General features: G+C 37.0%; 1 protein-coding gene and 1 pseudogene across 1 annotated transcript; one reads left to right on the top strand and one right to left on the bottom strand.

The window, feature by feature from the left end:
* Positions 1-1,477: 1,477 nt before the first annotated feature.
* LOC149400521 (scarecrow-like protein 6 pseudogene) lies at positions 1,478-3,807 on the bottom strand (annotated as a pseudogene).
* Positions 3,808-19,601: 15,794 nt separating this feature from the next.
* On the top strand, positions 19,602-22,074 carry LOC149400520 (autophagy-related protein 8f). Its single transcript, XM_089611887.1, has 7 exons — positions 19,602-19,822; positions 20,041-20,088; positions 20,314-20,364; positions 20,453-20,508; positions 21,390-21,442; positions 21,586-21,704; positions 21,787-22,074. Exons 3-7 carry the CDS (start codon positions 20,328-20,330, stop codon positions 21,873-21,875), a joined length of 354 nt encoding a protein of 117 aa, XP_089468013.1. The 5' UTR covers positions 19,602-19,822; positions 20,041-20,088; positions 20,314-20,327; the 3' UTR covers positions 21,876-22,074.
* The last annotated feature ends 434 nt before the right edge of the window (positions 22,075-22,508 follow it).

Genomic DNA, 22,508 nt, shown 5'->3' with positions numbered 1-22,508 from the left:
TGAGAAACATAAAGTATATTAGTTAAATGAGGGGCATCCAAGGTGCTAAAAAAGAAAAGTCTCTTAACCTAATCATGTGGGGGTCCAATTGTACAACACCCATGTGATTTCGCTAAGGAGATGGATTAAAATAATATAATCCCAACAAAAATCAGTTTTAAATGTATGGTGTTTGTAGGCTTTGGCATGCATAATATAGCATGATAAATCATGTCCAATCTAAGATAAGTTAAGCATGTTATATAATACTATTGACCCCTTCATAATTGACATTCACCGGATGGATATTTAATTTATTTTTAAAAAAAGAATGATTTTTTCGAGTTTAGGAAGTGCATGTATCAAGAGGGAATTTAGGCCAACATCCTCTCTAGGAGAGACCAGAAGTGAAACATCAAAGGAAATTTAAGCGCTTCTCCAATTATTATAACTATAAATAAAATAATTGAGCCTCCATAGTTACAAGTAACCACTATCTACATCTAAGAACTGGTTTTAATAACTAGTAATAAACCGAAGACTGACTGACAAACAAACAGGTACTAAATAAGAACCTGGCATGAGTTGAATGTAATCACTAATCTAATATTTTTAATACCTGATTAAAATTGGAACATCTTATTAGAAATTTAGAACAACGTCTATCTAATAACTAATATGATTGGGGGAGATTGAGAAAGTTACAAGCAAAAACAAGAACCTGGCATGACTTGTACTCGAATCAATCTAAAACAGTTGGTTTTCCCTTTGTCCTTGGGTGTGGGAGAGAAGAATGCCAAAAGTGAAAGACTATTGGGCAAGCAAGCAAGCAAACAAAAGGGTTTTTCAAGTCAAGTACTAAACTCTACCAAAATATGAATCCAAAAAGAGAAAATTTATTCACATTTGAAATATTATTTTGATTCGAAATAGTAACGCCACAGCACAAGAGGTCAGTTTCAGGGCCAGATCTTGAAACAAAATACAAAAAAGGGAAATGTATGGCCGTATATTAATGCACAACACAAGCGTGGTGGTGGTGTGTGAATGTGATTTAATTGAATTGCAAGTAAAGGGAAAAAAGGGAAAATACAATAGTGAGTGAGTAAGAGTGAGTGAGAGATGAAATGAGAAATGAAATCAATTCCACAACCACCAATCAATTTTCAAAAGTTGTTATTACTATGAGATTTTGGGTCCGTTGTGAGTTGTGACTCAACTCAACGCGCACGACATCAAAAGAAAGCAAATAGAAAAAAAAAAATTACAGCAGAAATAGCGATTTCAAGCATTGTACGCTAATTCCAACAAATACTAGAAACGTATTTCCTCTTCCTCTGATGTTCAACCACCAAACATGAAGTGAAAAAAGTCACAGTCGCAGCCCTTGATCGGGAAGAAGTAGATGAACCAAACCACAACACGAAGCTGTACACATATACAAAAAAAAAGCCATGCACAAACGAACGAAAGAAAGAAAAAGAGAAGAGGCAAAATATAATCAAAGTCACTAAAGAGCGTTTGGTTTCTTCTTGATTGCATAAGGATTTCAAAAAAAAAAAAAAAAAAAGAAACACATAGACAAATTAGCATAAGCACACCGGGGGAAGGAAAAATCATCCATCATGATCATCAGATAATAATAATTAAAATTAAGAAAAAAAAAAAAAAAAAAAGAACACTACATTTTTTTTGTTGTTGTTGTTGCTGTGGAATCAAGGATTGTGGATCAGCAGCGCCAAGCGGAGAGTGAGAGGAGGTCTTTGCGGTGCCAAGAGAGGACGAGCGAGGAGTGCCTCTTTTCGACGTGGAAGCCTCTGGCCGGGCTGCGCTGCACCAAACACTCTGCCTGCGACTCGGCGAAGTTGCTGAAGCTGGCCGGAGCGAAGCCGGCCGCGGAGACGAGGCTGCGCCAGGGCGCGAGGGGGCGGCGGGAGGCGGCGCCGAGGACGAGGCGCTCGATGGCGGGCTGGACGAGGCAGCGCTCGATCTTCTGGGCGGCGTCGGGGCCGGCGTTGACGGCGTCCAGCGACTCCAGCAGCGCGGAGTAGGAGGCCAGCCCGTGCGCCACCTGGAGCGGGAAGGGCGCGTCGGGGCGGTCCCCGCCGCGCTCGGCGGCCACCATGATCTTCGGGGACAGGTGGCCGGCGAAGCGGAGCGCGAGGGGGAGGAGCGGGGCGGCGGCGGCGGAGGAGAAGGCGGAGAGCGGGAGGTTGACGGCCACGGCCTCCCCCGGGAGCGGGGCCCAGGAGGAGGAGGACGCCAGGGCGTGGTGCAGCGGGACCACGTCGAGGTGGAACGGGAGGTTGAGGTCGTCGGCGAAGTGCTTGAGGTTCTGGTGGGTGAAGGCGAGGTCGAAGTCGTCGGCGGCGGCGAGGGCGGTGATCTTGAGGGACACGGGGGGGCTGCGGAGGGCCAGCTCCTGCATGAGGGAGGCCCACTGCGCGCCGTAGGACATTTCGAAGTCGACGACGTGGATGGCCGAGAACCCCTCCGTGGCGTCCAGGATGGCCTGGTTGGAGGTGAAGTTGGAGAATTGGAGGAGCGGGGACACGTCGGAGAAGGCCTTGTGGGCGCCGATCCTGAGGATGAGGGCCAAGGGGGAGGAGAGCGATGGGGAGATCGTTTGGCCTCCCAGGAGGGAGTGAAGAGCGTCCTTGAAGTAGAAGGAGGCCCGGTGGAGAGGAGAGGAGGCAAGAGGGGTGAGCTGGTGATTGAGCCGCGCCAATATCCCTTGGGCCAGGACCGGATTGGTGCCGGTTTCGATCAGCTCCGCCGCCTTGGAAAGCTGCTCGGCGATGAGGTCCTCGCCGTGGCTGTGCTGCTGGAGGTGGTGGTGGTGGGGGGAGAAGGGGGGGAAGGAGCCGGTGTTGAGCCTCTTGGCGGAGGGGGGCGGGGGGGGAGGGGGCGCCACGTGGATCTGGGGGAGGGGGGGGAGGTAGTGGTGGTCGACGAGGCCGAAGTCGGAGGAGGGGTCGTCCATGATGAGGCGGAGGATGGAGTGGTCGGCGTGGACGGCGTCCCACTCGTCCATGGCTCCGCCGCATTCCAGGGAGGAAGCCACGTTGTTTAGGGAGGAAGACAGCGTGGAGGAGGAGGTGGGTGGGCTGGGGCTTCTTCTGGCGTCCAACACTGACGTGGGCTCACAGCCCACATAGCAATTTCCCCCCCACGGCTTGCCCAGCACCACGGCGGAGAGCGGCGAATCTGACGACGACGACGACGTGAACTGCTGAAAATACCCCTTCCCTTCTAACTCCTCTAAGGGCAAGGGCATCGCCTTCATCTACTCTTTTCTCTCTTCTCTCTCTCTCTCACTTCCAAACCCCCGCCAATATCCCCTCCTCTCGCCCCATCACTCTCTCACCTTGCGATGAAGACCACGACCTCCTCCTCTCTCTCTCTCTTTACCCTGTATGGATGGATGTCACAAATTGCGCTGCTGATTACAATTTACAACAACAAAACCTCTCAAGACTTGAGATTGAACAAAACAACCACACTCATTCTTCCTTGCTTTCTTCCTTCTCTCACTTCAACTCATTAACAAGATTATTAATTTTCTTTCTTTTTCTATGGGTATGAACTTTGTGGGTTGGGGTTGGGTAGAGAGAGGAAAATTAAATTAAGAGGAGAGAGAGAGAGAGGTTTGTTTTGGTTTGGCTTAGCTTTGGGCTTTCTGGGGTTTGTGTTTTGGAGTATTTTGCCTTCCCTCTGTTTTCTGCTATTTGGATGCGTGCAACATATAAAAGTGGTAAAGTGCCTCTCTCTCTCTCTCTCTCTCTCTCTCGTTTTCTTTTTCTCTGTTTTTTTTAGTTTTATAATTCTTTTTTATGTGGCTTTTGTCTGTAGACGTAGTTATCTCTCTGCTCTGCAGCTCTTCATTCAGCTTCACTTCAAGCTCCATTCTCATCTATGGCGCGTGAATCTTTCTCATCCTTGGTTTTTATTTATATTTCTTTGTGACATCATATGAAACAAAATTTAATAAAATTAAATGCATCCATACGTACAAAATGTATCCCTTTCAATAGTTAATGAATATATGCGGTAAAAGACCTTTGAAAACGTGTAAAATAATACTATTCAATGTGTCGATTATAATTTAGAATAATAAAAAAAACATCTTTGTAAGATGAAACAGTGGATATTATTTTTTTATGATTTTATATTCACTTTTTTGTTATACACTTGCTAGTGGTGGCGCGTGTCATGGCTATTAAAAGGCAAATATTTTATTCATTTTCTTTTACAGAGACCAACGAGACAGAGAAAAAGGTGAACTGGCTCATATGGGTTCTGTATATTTTCGATTCCCATAGTACCCCTAAAACTTACTCACTATGGCTAGATTAGCCTTTTATGGAATGGAAGTGAATTGAGGGTTACTATGGTAACTATGACCAAACAAGCTCTGCTTGGTCTTGTTTTCGAAACTGAATCTGACGGCATTATTATGAGTAGCTTTTTTGGAGGTTTTAAAATATCGAGACGGATTGGATGGACAAGATATTTTTTTTGGCCTTGAAAACGTGTGGCTGAGATTGAAACTTAAATTTTTATTTAATCCCATATTTTTATTAATTAGATGGGCCCGAAGTATTGGGTTTTGAATATAGAAAGCCTATTGTTTTTGGGTTTTCTAGGCCTGTTGTTTCTAGTGGAAGACTGGATATTGCATATCTGTATTTTTTTTTTCCTACAGTCTTTTCTTCGAATTATATATAATTATTTTTCTTAATATTTATAATTTGTTTAAAAATTCAATAACTATCTTACTTAGGCTGTATGCAATTTTACTATTTTTTGCAGTTTTGTCTATAAATAAAATAATCTCAAATAACTGCTTATACTTTACAAAAAAAATACTACTTTTTAAAATAATTTAAAATGATTACTATTCGAAAATGTTGCACTTTTTTTTTTTTTTTAGGAAACGTGGTCGGAGCCACGGAATATCATAAAAGCTCTCACGTATGGCGGAGGAAAACCGTGGTAACAAAGATCGAAAATGTTGCACTTTAAAAATTATATTAGTGTACTTTTATTGAATTCCCCTTTATTAATGTAGCTCTACACATGCCTATCTAAAAAATGTAATTAAAAAAGGGTTCGAATTCTTATGAACGTCACAAAGCACGGACAATTTGCAAAGATTGAAGGAATATGAATCCATCACAAGGATGCACAAAATCGATGGAAGTCCAAACTCGTTCAAATGGTTTAAACAAAATGTAAAACAATGCAATGCGCATACATAAGCCAATGAGAATACAAACGGACTAAGACAAATTTCAGAGACACGAACAATTACAATATTGTCGATATAAATACACATCCCTATTCAATGACACGATTAATCTATAAACAGCCCACAGAAAGATAAAGTATTGATGAGAAAAATATTAATTGATTCTTTTTATTAATACGATCCTACTTCGGCTATCAAAATCAACGACACATATCTTGGACGCCTATTCTTCAACGTCTCGACGGACTTTACCTCCACGATGGGCCGTAACTCAATGACGTCTATGCACGAGCAAGTTAAATAATTTTGGCAAGGCTTCCAATCCATACCCGTGTTATCTACTTTTACTCTCAAATAGTGAGGTAACTTAATTTTAAGCCAAAATCTTCAACATTCTTTGTTCTTTCTCACCCATTCACCTTTAAACATGGATTTATTTTATTGTTATATATTTTATGAATATGTCTTGCTAATTTCTCAAACTGTCAAGGGGATATTTCAAACTCACGATATGAATTGAAAGTTGGTGGGCGTACACTTTGTTGAAATTTCTATTTAATGTAGACTATGTAGTTGCTTTTATTCCTGGAATTAACAATCATGAATATTTAAGTTTCTATCTAGCTTGTTTTAATTTATATTTTCATTGCTTTTTTATTTTAATCATTTACCTTGAATTAGTTAGCCAAATTAATTTTCCAAATCCTATTTAATTTGACAATTATTTGTCGCTATGTTTTAGGTCATACTTAAATTTCATTTTGACATTTATATCACAATAATCGTATTAAAGCTACTAAATTTATTTGTTTACAATCTTCTTGTAATTTTGGTATCATCTTCTGAATCAATTTAAGAGCAATGTTCACTCACGCAAACAGATCAGTGAAAAACCATGACGTAAACAATATAGCATTCCCATAAAAGCACATGTATATTATAAACAATGATTAATTGACGACGAAGAACATAAACAATCATATAACCACCTTACTATTAAGTTAATATAAAACAAACAACCCAAAAACTATATGTACGATCCATTAAGTATGTAGTCATATTTACACTTTTACATTACTATATGATTTATCTTTTGTAAATACTAAGTAAATGCATAAATTGACGTAAATACTTCACTTTTTATTTCAATGAAAGAACAAACAAAGAATGTCACGTCATGTTTATGACCATTTACCTAATATTTACGGAAAAAATGCTATATAGCAATGTGAAAGTATTAATATGGCTAGGTACCTAATTATTTGTATGTATTATAATATAAAACCGATATATGATAACAATTAATTACAACCAACATTAATTTCAAACACTTAAGATTTATAAAAAATAAAAATAAAAACAAACAATAGGTGCGTATATCCTTGAATTGTTCAGCTATAGCATATACAACGTTCATAAACTATGATATAATTATATAGCATGTGATATGTTATATATCACAATACATTTTTCACATGTTTCTTCGAAATTCACTTTAATCATTATTATAAATCTTCATACTTTCGTTTCTACAATCAAGGGTGTATTTGTATAAATAAACAGGATCCAATTGCTATTAACTGTATTTTTTTCTATTAATAATCAAATTGTTTGTTATTTTGCTATTTTATTGTTTTCATGCTATTTGGCTAGAGCTCCCAAAGGTTAAATAATTTGTTTATAATCACCTTAATCTCCCGTAAAGTTTAGGTTTGTACAATTTGGAGTTTGGACTAGCTTCAAATGGTTAAACTGTTGATGTGACAAGAAAACCACATCAAAACTTTAATAAAGGAAAACCACATTAAAACTTAATCATCCTCAGATTGTGTTTGCTTGAAGATGTAGATTTTGTTTATAAAAAAAATATATATATATATATATAAAAAAAGGTAAGCTATAAGCCCTTTCTTATTATTTTTTTCATCGTACATTTAGATTATAATGCATAATAATATAATAAACGTGATGTCCCAAGGCTAATAATTTTAAAATAATAATAATTGCCTCAACTTTGAGGATTGGCTATAGATTGCTTTGTTTACCTAGGTGCAAAGAAATTTAATAATAAACAACATAAATCTTTTTCAAAGTCATCCAATTTTCTTTATTACTACTACTCATGGTCTTTGTGTGAGCAATGAAAACTCTAAGGTTGTCTAATTACAATGTCAAAAGGAGGAAGCAAGAGAAACCCCACAAAAGGAAAAAAAAGGAAAAAAGGAAAACAAAGCACTAAATATGGTTGGTTCTTTTTTATATTTATTGATTTCTTATATGAATTCTTTTTTAGAGGTAGGCAATGTGTTACTCTCAGTCATATCATATCATTTGGAAACAAGCCTATAATAGGAGGGGACATGATGTAACGCATTCCAAGTGTTCGATCATTTTCCTATATCTCTTTCAGCAGTAAAACCACACCCAATATTTCAAGTTTCAAAACACATTACATGCATATTTTGCCACCAAAAATAAATAAAAATTAAACTCTTGTCCTTGGAAATGTTCACCCATTATCTCTCCAAATCTTGGAAATAGGCCATCAAGTGTTTTAACAAAATGTTTACATTTGGCAATGACCAACATTCTTAAGAGTTTGAGAGAGAGAGAGAGAGTGAGACAATTTTGGAAGTTCAATAGGGATTTTTGGGTCATTGCCATCTCACTCGTGTGGACAAAAGTCTCATAAAATAATTTTGGGTGAGTAATGAGAGAGGGAAAGAGGGGACATGCTTAGGTTTGCAATGAATTTTTTTTAGGGGAAAACCTTGATTTGGACATGTCAGAAACAAGGGCTTATTAGTTTATTTCTTGACCCATGTGATGGTTATAGCAACAACTCATTCTCATCACCTTCCCTTATGTGAAGTGTAAAGCGACTCAACTTGACAAAATGTGCTTCTTTCTCTCTCTACCCAATTTATTTTTGTTTTCTTTACTCAATGGCTCCAAATTTGAACTCTTTCACAATTTTATTTTATTTGAATTCACAATGAAGTGACGACATGTCCGTTTCTCTCTCCTCAAGGCAACGCAAGCAAAGACTAGCTAGTCAAGAAAGAGCTAGCGTGACATTACCCACATACAAATAAAAACCATACTCGGTATTAATTAATCAGAGGATGACAACTTTTTTTTTTCCGAATGATTAGAGGGAAAATCATGTTGCAATGAAATCCGGTCCAAAACACAAAAACCCACGTCGTTAAAGAGCCTTTTTAGCAACAAAATGATCAGAATTCTATTACACAATTAATAGTGTGAAAAAGGTTCATTTTTTTTGTGTTGTCGGAAACATGTCATGATGAACAAATACACGAAGAAATATAAAACACATTACCCCAACTATCCATTTTGTATATTTTAAGATTGCAATTGATTTTGCTTTACTGAATTTGAGGTTTTGAACCACATGGGAAGTTATAAAAAAAACAATGAGGAAAATAGTGAGATCAATTCGGAAATAATATTGCCATGCACAATCGTGGTCACCATTTTCAGGTTATTCAGTTTAAAAGCACCTAAAGATGAGCTCATTTAACATCTTAACACACGAGTCTATGTTTCTATATGTATACAAACATATATGCGCTTGATCTGAAATGTCCTTGACATTGTTTTCTTCCCCATTTGTACCAATTATTTTTTATATATAGGTACATATGGTTGAAATTCTGTAGTTTGCAATAGGGTTATTTTATATACATTTGATTGATTTATCATATATTAGTAGTATTGACATGAGTTTGTCACTATCTTAGCAATATCACAAAAACGTATTGTGTTTTGGAAGTATTTGTAGGACGGCACTAATAGACATATTAGTTTTTGGTTACACGCATTGTCATAACTTGAGAGAAACAAAAAAAAATAATGAAAACATAAAGGCGAAAATGCATGTATCAGCAAAAGTGGAGGCCAATCAATCGGAACTATTCCATTTGTTTAATTTATATTTGTCAAATGTATCATGATTTTTGCTATATATTATAATTGAAGAAGAAAATTATGTGATGAGTTCGAAAGTCAATTACTTGACATTTCATTTCCTACCGGACGTACACCAATGTGAAAGCAACATAAATTAGGGCTGAATTCAAAATGTGAATCATCTTTAATTTAACTTTGCGAATTTTCGAGGAAATATTATCTAATTGCGTTCATGTACATGATTAATCTAACAATTAATTAGAAAAATAACCAATTTAAACATTTGACATTGCTAAATAACTAATATTTGATGCATTTTATTTACAAGCACAATTTTACAATAATACTCATATATATCATTCTCGTCCAAACGTTGGCTATTTAAATGAATTTGATAAATCGTCCCTCTTAACACGATTGAGTTAACTAAATAATTAATTTTTAAATTTAAACACATAACACAATTAAAATTTAAATGAATGACTAACAAAAATATTCAAATAAAAACGTAGAATAAATGTATTAATATATGTTAATATGTGTCAATAATTGTAAATATTCACTAAATATCTGTAAATACATATAAATGTTAGGCCTGTGCGCGGTCCGGTCCGGTCCAAAACCGGCCAAAAAATCGGACCGGACCGTTCAAAACGGTTCAAAAAAATCCAAACCGGACCGGACAAAAAAACTGTAAAAACCGGACCGGACCGGACCGGTTTAAATCATCTAGACCGGACCGGACCGTTTTGAACCGTTTAGACCGGACCTGACCGTTTTGGACCGTTGGACCGTTTTGAACCGTTTTACATAATTAAAAAAAAAATAAAAACCATTAATTTTCCACCAAAACACAAACATATAGTCATATATGGGAGTTAAATATATGCACAAATGTCTAATTTGGCTAATTGGACATTAATTTATTTTTTTTATTTTTTTTATAAATAAACCGGTCCGGTCCGGTTTAACGGTTTTTTTAAAAAAACCGGACCGGACCGGTTGCATTGAGTAAACCGGACCGGGAAAACAAAAAACCGTTTTAAACCGGACCGGCTATCTAAAAATCACCGGTCCGGTCCGGTTTACGGTTTTTTCGGTTTTTTTGCGCCGCCCTAATAAATGTGAACTACGATTTTAAAGAACACAAAATCAAAAAAATAACTGTTGCGTATATATTGGACATTGATATGCTATAAGGAATCCACGAAATATTGTAGAAATAACTGCTTTCTATATTTTTGAAAATATAAGGAGAATTTAAAAATTAAAATTTTTTAAAAATTTCCTTAAATAAATTGTTGAATTAATAATCAAAATTTAAATAAAAATTCGGAGATAAAAAGGAGGGGCAAACTTGGAAAGCATAAAATTTTCTGATAAGGTCACGTCATCTTTGTAGCTATTTACCTAAAATTTACGAAACGTTGACTATTTAGTAATGTCAAACGTTTAAGTTTGTTATTTTTTTAATGGACCATTAATCTAATAGGAACATAACATCACCTAACTAGTGACTAACTACATTGGCGGAAAATTAACTATTTTAGCTGCCATTAAATTAATCATGATATCCACCTTGATATTATCACTACACATTACTGTCTCTCTCTAATTGTCCTTATATGTGTGTATATATTAATATATGTCTATGTATATATATAGCATATAGACTTGTCTTACGTTTAAGCTCAAATCGTAATGATGACCCTAGTTTGTCCGTGTGGTCTTTGTTGGGGTCTTTGAGCCCAATAAGTATGGGCCTATAAAAGCGGCGAAGAATTAGTTAATTTTGGGTCAGATATGGAAGTGGTGGGTCATCGGCGGTAACAAGATGGGGTGGTCGGATTTTGGGCTGGAAGAGTAGAGTGGATGTGAGGTCGGGCTGCGGTGGCTTTGGCCCTGGTTACAACGGATGTCTTGAGAAGTGTAAATATGAGAGAGAGAGAGAGAGATTTTGATTTAACCTAATATTTGGGCGTAACAAATTTCGTCCAAAACAATCATTTAAAGCGTTTAAAATGCGTCTTGTAGCATTTAAAAATAATAAGAGCAATTCAATTCGACTAAAATTTTGGTCAAATTCAATTTATGAGTAGACGACTTGTGAGAATAATAACATTTCCATGATTTAATTTTATATAGATAAAAATCAACAAAAAGTTGCGTCTAAAAATAATGTTTGTAACATTGCTAAAAGTACACATTGAAAATAAGCTGGGTGAATTAAAAAAATATATATATGTAAAGCACAGCTATATGAAAATGTGATGACAAGTCCCTAAGAATTCAATAATTATTAATTTCTTGCTATATGCTTCATGTTATATTTGTTTAGCAGGTCCCCTAATGTGCGTGTAATGTTTTTTTTTTTTTTGAAAGGGTAATTAGGTCAATAATCCAATAGTCTACTCTCTTTTTAAAAAGAATAAATGTTACTTTTGCCCCCCTGAATTATGGTGGCCCTGAAATTTTCTCCCCTCAAACTTTTAAAACTCGATTTTTTCCCCTTAATGTGTGATTCAATGTTATTTTATGTCATTCCGTAAAATATTCTGTGAGTTTGGTTGTTAAAATAAACATGGGTCTCACGTGCTATTTGAGAAAAAGGGTGTTATGGGTAATTCCATGAAAAAGATTGGTTCTGATGATGGCTTCTCAAATAGCACGTTCAAAGCTCACCATCCAAAAAAAAAAAAAATATCTTTGCAGGTTGATTCGAAATATCAACGGATGAGAATCATAGGGTGTTATGACAATAAATATCTTTGCATATGCACAACACAACAATAGAGAAATTAACCACAAAAACCCAAATAAATATGTAATATATTCATAAATATTAACGGGAAGCTGATGCCCGAGACCAGGACCCGAATCTTCTGGAGACCTCATGAACGCCGGGAGCGAACCCTAGACAGCCAAGGAGACCTTGGGCCCGACCTTCCGAGGCGCTCCGAAACAGGAGCAGGTCCTTGAGCCGCCATTTTCGCTCGCCGGAGAACGCCGACATGATCGCCGAGTACGCCGATGGAGACTGCTTCGCGACGACCGAGGCCTCAGACGAATCCTCCGGCGCGAAGACGACGTCGGAGACTCTCATCGGAGAGAGAGACCTTGCTCGGCTTCTTGTCCTGTTCACCGCCGACTGATCTCTCCGGCGATTCTCCTCGATTGCGGCGGAGAAGGGATCGACCTCGAAATCCTCCTTTTTCTTGGGAGAGGAAATCGAGAGCGCGTGGGAGAGCATCTTCGACCTCGGGGGAGGCTTCCCGGCGAGTGGGCTTCCCGGGGGAGGCTTCAGTGGAAGAGCTCGTCGGCGGCGGAGAGCTCGGAGAGCAGGGCTGTGTCGAGCAGGGCCTGGTTCGGAAAGTTTAGCCAGGCCCTTGAACAATTTGGGCTTTTAAAGAGCAAATCTGACCACTCTGTGTTTTTCAGGAAATCGAAAGACGGTGTCATTCTCCTAGTTGTTTATGTTGACGACATAGTAATTACAGGAAGTGATACTACCGACATTTCATCTCTTAAAACCTTTCTCCATAATCAATTCCACACGAAGGACTTGGGTACGCTGAAATACTTCTTAGGCGTCGAAGTAGCGAGAAGAAGAAAAGGTATATACTCATCACAAAGGAAGTATGTACTTGATTTGCTTTCCGAGACAGGAAAATTAGAGGTCAAGCCGTGTAGTGCCCCAATGGCTCCCAACATGCATCTTACGAAGGAGGGAAAACCAATGGAGGATCCTGAACGATACAGAAGATTGGTCGGCAAACTAAACTACCTCACTGTAACTCGGCCAGACATTGCATACTCTGTTAACATAGTAAGCCAGTTCTTGGCGTCTCGGACAGTTGACCATTGGGCAACATTAGAAAAAATCTTGTGCTATTTGAAATGAGCACCAGGACGTGGAATTTTATACTCGAATCATGGTCATACTCACATTGAATGCTTTACAGATGCAGACTGGGCAGGATCCAAGATTGATAGAAGATCGACGACTGGATATTGCGTCTTTGTGGGAGGAAACTTGGTCTCATGGAAGAGCAAGAAGCAACATGTTGTATCGAGATCCAGTGCTGAGTCAGAGTACAGAGCTATGGCACAAGCAACGTGCGAGATAATGTGGATACATCAGCTGTTGACAGAGTTGAATTTCGACATCACTTTGCCGGCGAAGTTATGGTGCGACAATCAAGCTGCCATACATATCGCATCCAATCCAGTTTTCCACGAGAGAATAAAACACATTGAGATTGATTGTCACTTCGTTCGTGAGAATATCCAACAATGCCTGATTTCCACATCCTATGTGAAGACAGACGATCAAGTAGGAGATATTTTCACTAAGGCTCTTAATGGGGTTCGGGTTGAGTTTCTTTGTAACAAGCTGGGCATGATTAATATATATGCTCCAGCTTGAGGGGGAGTGTTACAGAGTATTCTAGAATTAGTATTAATTACTAGGGTTTATACTTACTATTATTAGCATTCATCTTGTATATAAATACCATGCTAATCTAATGAATAAAATATCAGAAAATTCGTCCAAATACCTCTTCACACGGACTAACAGATAAGATTCGTTATTTTAGCGGGTACGAGTCCAAGTAACGGAATAGATGGACTTGTAGCCTTCTATCTTATACACGGTCCGCTAACATTCTAGAAAAATGCTTTCATTAGAGATTGAATTTAGTTCTTTTAAGTTGGTTCAAGCATTATTTACCACTTGATTAACTTCTTTTTTTATATATAATTGGAAAAATAAAATAGTCGGTATTAAATAGACCTTTCAATAGACTTAACGAGTTATGTGTCCAACATTTTTCCCGTTTGTCCAACGAGTATATCCGTTATCTAGTCTGCTTCAAAAATTGGGTAAACGGATTTAAATAATGGGTCCATTTTTTAACCGGATCCGAATAACGGAATAATTAGATCCGACCAAGACCATTCCTAGATCTATCCTTTGAGGTTATAAATATCACTCGGTTAATATGCTACATTCTTTTATAGTGAATCCCTAGATCCAGCAGGCAGGAGGAAATGAAAAATGGGTGAGCTTTATTTTTGTTGAAATCTCCGCATATATACATAATATTCATTCGTTTTCCTTCAACATATTACATTACTTACCCAATTTTTCAAACTTACCATCTTTAGAATTTAATTTATTATTTATGTACAATATACTTAGGTTCAACTTTAAAATTATAAGCCAGATATCTCGTCTCAACTCAAGAGAAGCTATATTAGAGGTTATCATACAAAACACAACTATTTCAAAGTGATTGAGATGAAATTGGCCCAACAATCAGTAGTTTTGAGTAAGTCCCGTTGTACACTATGACCAATTAAATGACCAGAATCTATTAATTGCTCTTAATTTCAAAATTATGACAAAATTTGTCAATAAACACAATTATTTATTGACAAATTTGGCAATAAATATGATTGTTTTGGAATAAGAAGCAATTAATGATTTTGGTCAAACAAACTTTAAATGACCTTAGTTTTGATATAATCTATTTTTATTGTTTTTTAAGTAATATTTTCCTTATTTTAATAAGTGAGAACTATTTTTTTTATTTTTTATTTCTCTAGGACTTAAAATCTTAATATTTTGGTATTCAAGTATTTTCGCCTTTAACAAAAAAAAAAAGGGGTATTTTGATATTAAGCTCGTGCAGCGTTTGTTTTGATGTTCGAAATAGCATATCCATGATTGAATATTCTTTCCATGATTGAAGGTTTTTATTTATTGATTTCAAAAGTAAATGGTCTATTAGAAAATAGATGTGTGGGATAATGATATAGGGCTATTTTGAATAATAGCCAAATTGGCTCAACAATATTAAGGGACTAGCCCATGTTTTATTTTATTAAGTAAATAGTCCGATTTTAATAGACTACCTAAACTACCCTTATCATCCACAACCTCCCTTAACCCTAACTCCTTCCCTCTCACTGCCGCCTCAAACCTCTCCGACGATGACTTCTCCACCACATCCGCCGCCACCACACCCTTCTGCTCCGGGATCTCGAAGCTCCGGCGAGTCCAAAGACTGGATTTCTCGCATAACCGTTTCACCGGCGAGATTTCGGCGACCGAGCTCGCTCGTCTCCCGAGACCACTGACTCTCCGCCTCGAGTCGAACCGGTTCGACGGAGGCCTCGACGAATCCTCGCCGCAGAAAAAGACGAATCCTCGAGTTGATTCACTGTAAATTCGCGAATAGGTTAATTTAATTAACGTACTAGAGTGAGTTAGGTTAATTAATTAACTGATTCGTGAAGTATTTGAAATTCACAAAAAAATTACAAAAATAAGAACTTAAGTAAATTGATATTCCAAACATTCAATTAATTAACCTAATTCATAATTCAATCATTTAGTAAATTAACTTTATTCACAAAAAAATCAGAACCTAAGCTAATATTTAACCAATAAGTTCATTAATTAACCTAACTCACTCCAGTACGTTAATTAAATTAACCTATTCGCGAATGAAGTGAGGACATTATGGTCTGAGCAGAATATATGAGTTATTTGCTTAATAAAATGAAACTTGGGCTATTCCCCCAATAAGAATGACAAACTTGGTTAGTTACAACAAATTTTAGTAATGACAAACTTGGGCTAATTTATCAGAAGAAAATATACGTGTGGGGTATCATAAAATAGGTAGCAACCATATGCGCTTTTTCTCACTTTTGCAATCACTTGTCAATTTTTTAAAGAAAAAAAATTCACTTGTCAATTTAGAAGTTCTATCTATGGAACTCGCCTGCAGATTTTGAATTCTTCTGCTAGCTATAATAAGTTTCCTTCAATTTTTTCAACATTAATAAGATTAAGACGCTCTATATATAACTTAAAATGGGAAATTAAAATACGGAACAAATAAAATATGTCACAACTAAGTTTGGAACTTATAATTGTCACACAAAAATGTTGCAAGGTCTAAAAAAAGTAGATGAAAATAGATGACTTGCGTAGAGTCAGATAAGCACGACAAAACTTGAAACTATGCCAAACTTATTCCTTTAAAATAAAAAGGATTGAAGTTTATTCAAATTAAAAACTGAAAAAACTTTAATAATTTATAATAGGAGTTTAGAACAGAGAGATCAATAGATAATATCGTTTCCTAAAGCTATAGCTTATTAACAAACGCAAGTTAACATCGGAAATGAAAAGTCAACAAGATATATATTTGTTTTAGACTTATGAACAAGACTTGTTAAATGAATAAATAAAATTCGAGCAAAAAAAAAAAATTTGAATAAATAAAAAATAGATTAACAAGAACTTTTCGTAGTCTGCCAACTTTGGAGTGATGATCAAGCAAAGGAATGATCATCTTCGGAGATTCATCTGAATACGTAGGTGGGTGGGTCCACTTCCCCAACTTGATTTTACATAACCGTCCTCAACCGCTGAGTCAGAAAGACCTTTGGCTAAGCGGAGTAAAATGGTAAAATACTAAAGAAGGGAAAGAAATGGGTTTTACAATTAGATACACGTAAGCAAAAGGTGACCGCAAGGAGATAAATGCAAGTGCAACGTAGAAAAGCTGGCTTGCATTAATTGTGGAGTTTTATGTTTTATTAACCAAAAATATGTTTTTTGAATTTTAGAATTTGATCTTAAGTATGACATTAAATATGTATAAATAAGATTTTTTTTACAATAGATAATTATATTTGTATAATTAGGAATGAGTTCAGTAAATTGAGAGTTTAATTACTAACTTTCACGGATAAATCTCAACAGTAGATTTTGAGATCAAGAGAGAAATGCTATTATCGTGTTGATTCTCATTAGTCTTAATGTAATTTACAATATAGTATCAATACATCGACTAAACTCTAACGTCGCTAACAACCAATGCTAATGATCAAACTGACTGTGCCAACGTGTCACGTTACTCCGCTGACGCTATTGGCCGCTGGCTTCGTTGACGTGGCTGCTGATGTGGCTGATATCAGTCTATTACCCTCCCTCAAATTGTACGGTGAAGGCTTAATGTGTAATTTGGCCTTAAGCTTTAAGAATAGAGTGGCAGAGAGAATTTTGGTGAGGACATCTACAGTCTGATCTGCCGTTGGCACATAGCGTATCTCAACATCCCGGTGACGCACCATATCACGGACGAAGTGCAGATCGATCTCCACATGCTTCGTGCGTGCGTGAAAGACAGAGCTGGCTGTCATTGTTGCAGCTCCGAGGTTGTCACACAAAATGAATGGATGCGAGGGGAACATAAGTTGAAGTTCACAGAGAAGCGAGCGAAGCTGGGCAAGTTCAGCAGACACATGAGCCAAAGCCCTATACTCTGCTTCCGTACTCGAGCGTGCAACAACACTTAGTGTGCGTGAGCTCCAAGAAATTAAACAATTCGAAAAAAAAACAATAAGCACTTGTGGACCTCTGGTCATTGGGACTACTCGCCCAATCTGCATCGGCAAAGCTAGTGAGGCACAGTAAGTGAGTTGGTTTGAGGGATCGGCCACGTGTGATCGTGCCCTTAAGATAACGAAGAACTCTTTTGCAGACCAGCCATTGGAGCCCGGAGAAATTGGCTCAATTTGTTGACTACATGAACAATATATGGGCGCGTCATAGTCACGTACTGCAGAGCCCCAACCGTGCTTCTGTAGATAAACAGATCTTCTATGGCTTCATCGTCGAGCTTTGAGAGCACTGCACCAAGAGCAGCAGAGATTGGCACTAATCATATTGAGATGTTGAAGAAGGTCAACGATTTATTTTGATTGGCAGAGGTACGAGCCTGTAGCATCATGCGTTGCTTCAATTCCAAGGAAGTAATGTGATGAACCAAGCTGTTTCAGCACAAACTGAGCGTGTAGATCATAGATTAGCTTAGCAATTATGCCATATTTGTTACCAGTTACAATTATATCATCTACGTAGACTAGAAGCGGAATATATACTTCATCATTGATAAAAATGAACAACAAAATGTCTGCTCGAGATTCTACAAAATCCCAATGAAGCAAGGCTTGACGAAGATGCTAAAACCATACCATCGGTGCATGTTTTAAGATACAAGGCTTTGTGTAGTTTGCACACATGGTGTGGCTTTGTTTCATCACGAAATCCATCCGGTTGAGCCATGCAGACATCACCAGTGATAACCTCATTCAAGAATGCATTATTAACATCTAACCGTTTCACATCCCAGCCTTTAAACACAGCCAAAGACATAACTAATATCACAGTGCATAGTTTGACAACAAGGTTGTATATCCCTGAAAAATCAACATCTCGTGTTTGAGCAAACCCTTTGGCCACAAGGCGTGCTTTGAACTGTTGAACTGCACCAGTGAGGATGTACTTGATCTTGTATACCCGCTTATTTCCGATGACCTTCTGAGCTGTTGGAGCAGGTACAAGTGACCATGTGTGATTTTAGCCAAAGCATGTAGCTCAGCTTTCATAGCCAAAGTCCAGTCAGTATTGGCCAAAGCTTGTTTTCTTGTGTCTGGTTCACGTGGTCCAACAGTGGTAGCTAGTGGATGGCGTGACACAGTGAAAAATTTTGGTTTATAAATTCCAAACTTAGACCTTGTATGCATATAAGTGTGCGGAGTGAGAGAGAGACCTGGCTTGACTGATCATTATTGACCTATGGTTGGTCATTTTGGGTCGAGGTTGCAGGGGCAGTGTAGTAGGAATGGGAAATGATTCAGTGACTAATGGTAGTGCAACAGTGGTACCATGCAAAGTTCAGAGTTGTGGCGAAGAGACAGTTGATCGTAATCGTCGGCCTCAGATCGTTGTTGATATGAGAGGATGACGGAGAAGAGACACTTTCATTTGCCATTGTTGTGCTGTGGTACTATGATAAATCTCAAGAATGTGAATGAGAGAGATTTTGAGATCGAGAGAGAAATGCTATTATTCTATTGATTCTCATTAGTCTGAATGTGATATATAATATAGTCTAAATACATTGACTCAACTCTAACGTCGCTAATACCCTATCCAAACGATCTAACTAACTAACTGGTTATGCGAGCGTGTCTCGTTACTTTGCTAGCGTTATTGGCCGCTGGCTTCATTGATGTGGCTGCTATCAGTCAATTATTAGCAGAGCTTAAAAGTAAAAAATTAGGGACTTTTTAATGTACAAAATTAAATTTAAATTTTGTAGTTTGTTAAAATGATCACGCAAGCAAGTGATTTTGTTGTACTAGTCTAGTAATAAATTGCATTTAAATTATATTGATAACTAATAACTATTTAAATAAGTTTATAAAGAAGATGTGCGGAGAAAGAAAGAGTTCTTTCTTAAAAAAAAAATGTTCTAAAACTTGGGAAAAAATGTGGAAGTATAGTATTATATACGTGGCAGAATTTCATTGGACTTTGAACCGGAGAGAAGCAAACGCAAAATCATAAAATAAGCTGGCAAGGGATTGCATAATAAATAATGGAGATAAAATTCGATAAAAAAAAATTAATAATAATGGAAAGAAAATAAAAGCGTTGAAATTAATTATCCATTATTAATATAAGAAATCACACCTCATCGTCTTCAAAAGCACAACAAACTCTCTCACCGCATTCTTTTCGGTGTTTCCGATTCGCTTCAAATTATCTTTTATCTTCTCCTTCTCTTCTACGTAAGTCTCCTTCAACTATTGTGTTTCCTTATTCCCGCTTATTCTGGTTCATTTGCTTTCCTGGGAAGAGAAGAAATTGATTCATTTCAAACACGTTCTTTAGCCCCGTTTTTTTAATCATCAAGCCATGGATTGGTCTCTTATATTTTTTTGATTTACCTTTTTTTTTTCTAATTCTTCTGAGTAGAGTTTGTTGTGTTGTGGTATTTCTGATACAGGCTTTTTTTTTTGTCTGCCATACTCGAAAGATCCCTCTATTTTAATCGGTATGTTCTTCAATTGTTTAGTTTCCTTTTTCTTAAAAAAAAATTATGGCGATTCTTTTTTGTTACAATTTAACCTTTCTTATTGCATATGCGATCATCGGTTTCAGTGATCATATTAAACTTGTAATTTTTATAGACTATTAATTTCTTAACCGACTAGTTCTTGATAAGGGTTTTCGGTTGTTTTTATTTTATTTTTAATCTTCCTTCATGTTTATTGTACAGCGTATTCAACAAAGATGATCAACAGCCTCTTCAAGCAAGAACATGACTTTGGTTAGTCCCGTGCCCTGTTATTCATGTGTTTCCATCGAATTTGCTGTATATTTTTTTTAAACGAGTTAATTGGTTCTGTGTTATACAGAGAAGAGACGCGCTGAGGCTTCGAGGATCAGGGAGAAATACCCAGACAGAATTCCGGTGAGAATCAGCCTGTCTCTCTCTCTGTATTGATACATAGACACGCATATACATTCATACTAGGGCGAGTTTGTATTGCTAAAAGTGTATGGTCTTCTATAAGTTACTCGTTCATTTTCATATAGATTATCCTAGCTCGAACATAATCCGTGTATTCTTTGAGTCTCCAAGCGATCGATACATGCCTTTATATTATCCAATTCCGGCTTTAAGGACTCTATATATTTTTTTTCTTTGACTTCGATGGTCTCAAAACACAACCACCACCAATGCCTTGTCTTTTTTCCACCAGTCAAATTTCATTTCTCAGTAACATTCTCTCATGAGTGATACTGCGAAATTCCTCTTCCTCGATCGATGGTGATCCTAATGACTTGTTTTGGAAGCTGACTTTGAAGCCTTGACTTTTACCTCAATCAAAGGAGATACAAAGGCTAGGTTTGTGGCTAAAGGAATTTTCAAAAATAAAATATACGGATGATTGTTTTTGAAGTCCAATAAGAGGGCTTAGTTAATTTTTCTGAACCCAATATCACATTTTGTGGTACTCGAAGCATTGGTTCAGCAATCAATTTTCACGATCTTTCAATGCTCTGTTGGCTTTAATATGATTTGTGGTAGGACCATCTTAATGCTGACATACCATTTTATTGATATTGAAAGGTAATCAGGCTCTGTATCTATATGCAAGTTGCTTATAGTAAGACTTGATAGTGTTAGACACTGACAACATAAGTGAGAAACAAACCCCATTACGAGGAATATACATACGTGCCACTCGATATTGTAGACTATTAGTGGGTGATTTGTGATTGATAATTACATATTAAGGTTATGATAGCTAATCATACTAATTCATAATCGTCTCTTATTGTTCAAAGGTCATCGTGGAGAAAGCCGAACGAAGTGACATTCCCAACATTGACAAGAAAAAGTAAGCAATGCATTCCAATCTCGGATCCATAATTTAAATATCTTGTGAAAATTTTGTGACTGTATAAATGCATTTTGGTTCAGTTCCGCGGCCAATTGAGACAGAAATTGTTAACAAACAAGCATGTGATTATATTTATACAGGTACCTCGTTCCTGCTGATTTGACCGTCGGTCAATTTGTATATGTGATTCGGAAGAGGATTAAATTGAGCGCCGAAAAGGCCATCTTCATCTTCGTCGACAATGTACTCCCACCAACAGGTAAACTACATGCAAATAATTTTCTTTCCTATATATTTTTTTGTTTCCAAATTCGTTTTCACTGATTTTCCAAATGTCGCAGGATCGCTGATGTCGACCATCTACGAAGAGAAAAAAGACGATGATGGATTTCTCTACGTCACATACAGTGGAGAAAATACTTTTGGATAGTGCCCAAAGGCTATTTCCGACAATAATATCTTGAACCATTACTGCGGCGATAATGCATAACATAAATTCTCCGGTCTTGTGTTTTACTGTTATAAAAATGTACATATGATGTTGTGTAAATACTGAACTTAAACTGCCTCGTAAGATACCAGTTCCGTGAATAATCTCATTTTATATGCTATTCCAAACTGTTTATTTATTTATTGTGCAAAATCACTGTAAAATGAATGCATTTCTTGGCTGGCAGATTGAAAAGAAAAAAAAAATCGTGTATTGACAAACAACGGTCCAGAGGGTAGACCATTTGGCTTATAAATCCTTCCACCAAAGTATTGGATTATTTTGTATTCATGTAGTCACAACTTAATATCAATAAATTACTGGGTTTGTAAGTTTATACACAATTTACAAATTGGTTATTGACGATATTCTTTTTGAGTTTTGACAAATAGCTAATGCCACGGGATCGATAAAGACTTCGTTTTAGGTTAAATCTAGACACATTTTTCTTGTGATCATATAAAATGTTAAACGGATATGGCCCCAAAAGGTGACACAAAACTTAGAACGGCGTACTTTTTACCATTATCAGCGTATTTTCCTAGTTTTTCATAGGCGATGGAGGAGCAGAGA

This window comes from Urtica dioica, chromosome 4 (assembly GCF_054948205.1).
Source record: "Urtica dioica subsp. dioica isolate 48M chromosome 4, U.dioica_male_clone48M_v1_H2, whole genome shotgun sequence".
NCBI classification, from domain to species: domain Eukaryota; kingdom Viridiplantae; phylum Streptophyta; class Magnoliopsida; order Rosales; family Urticaceae; genus Urtica; species Urtica dioica.
Note: the sequence above shows the minus strand (reverse complement) of the source record. Positions and strands in the feature narration are given on the sequence as shown.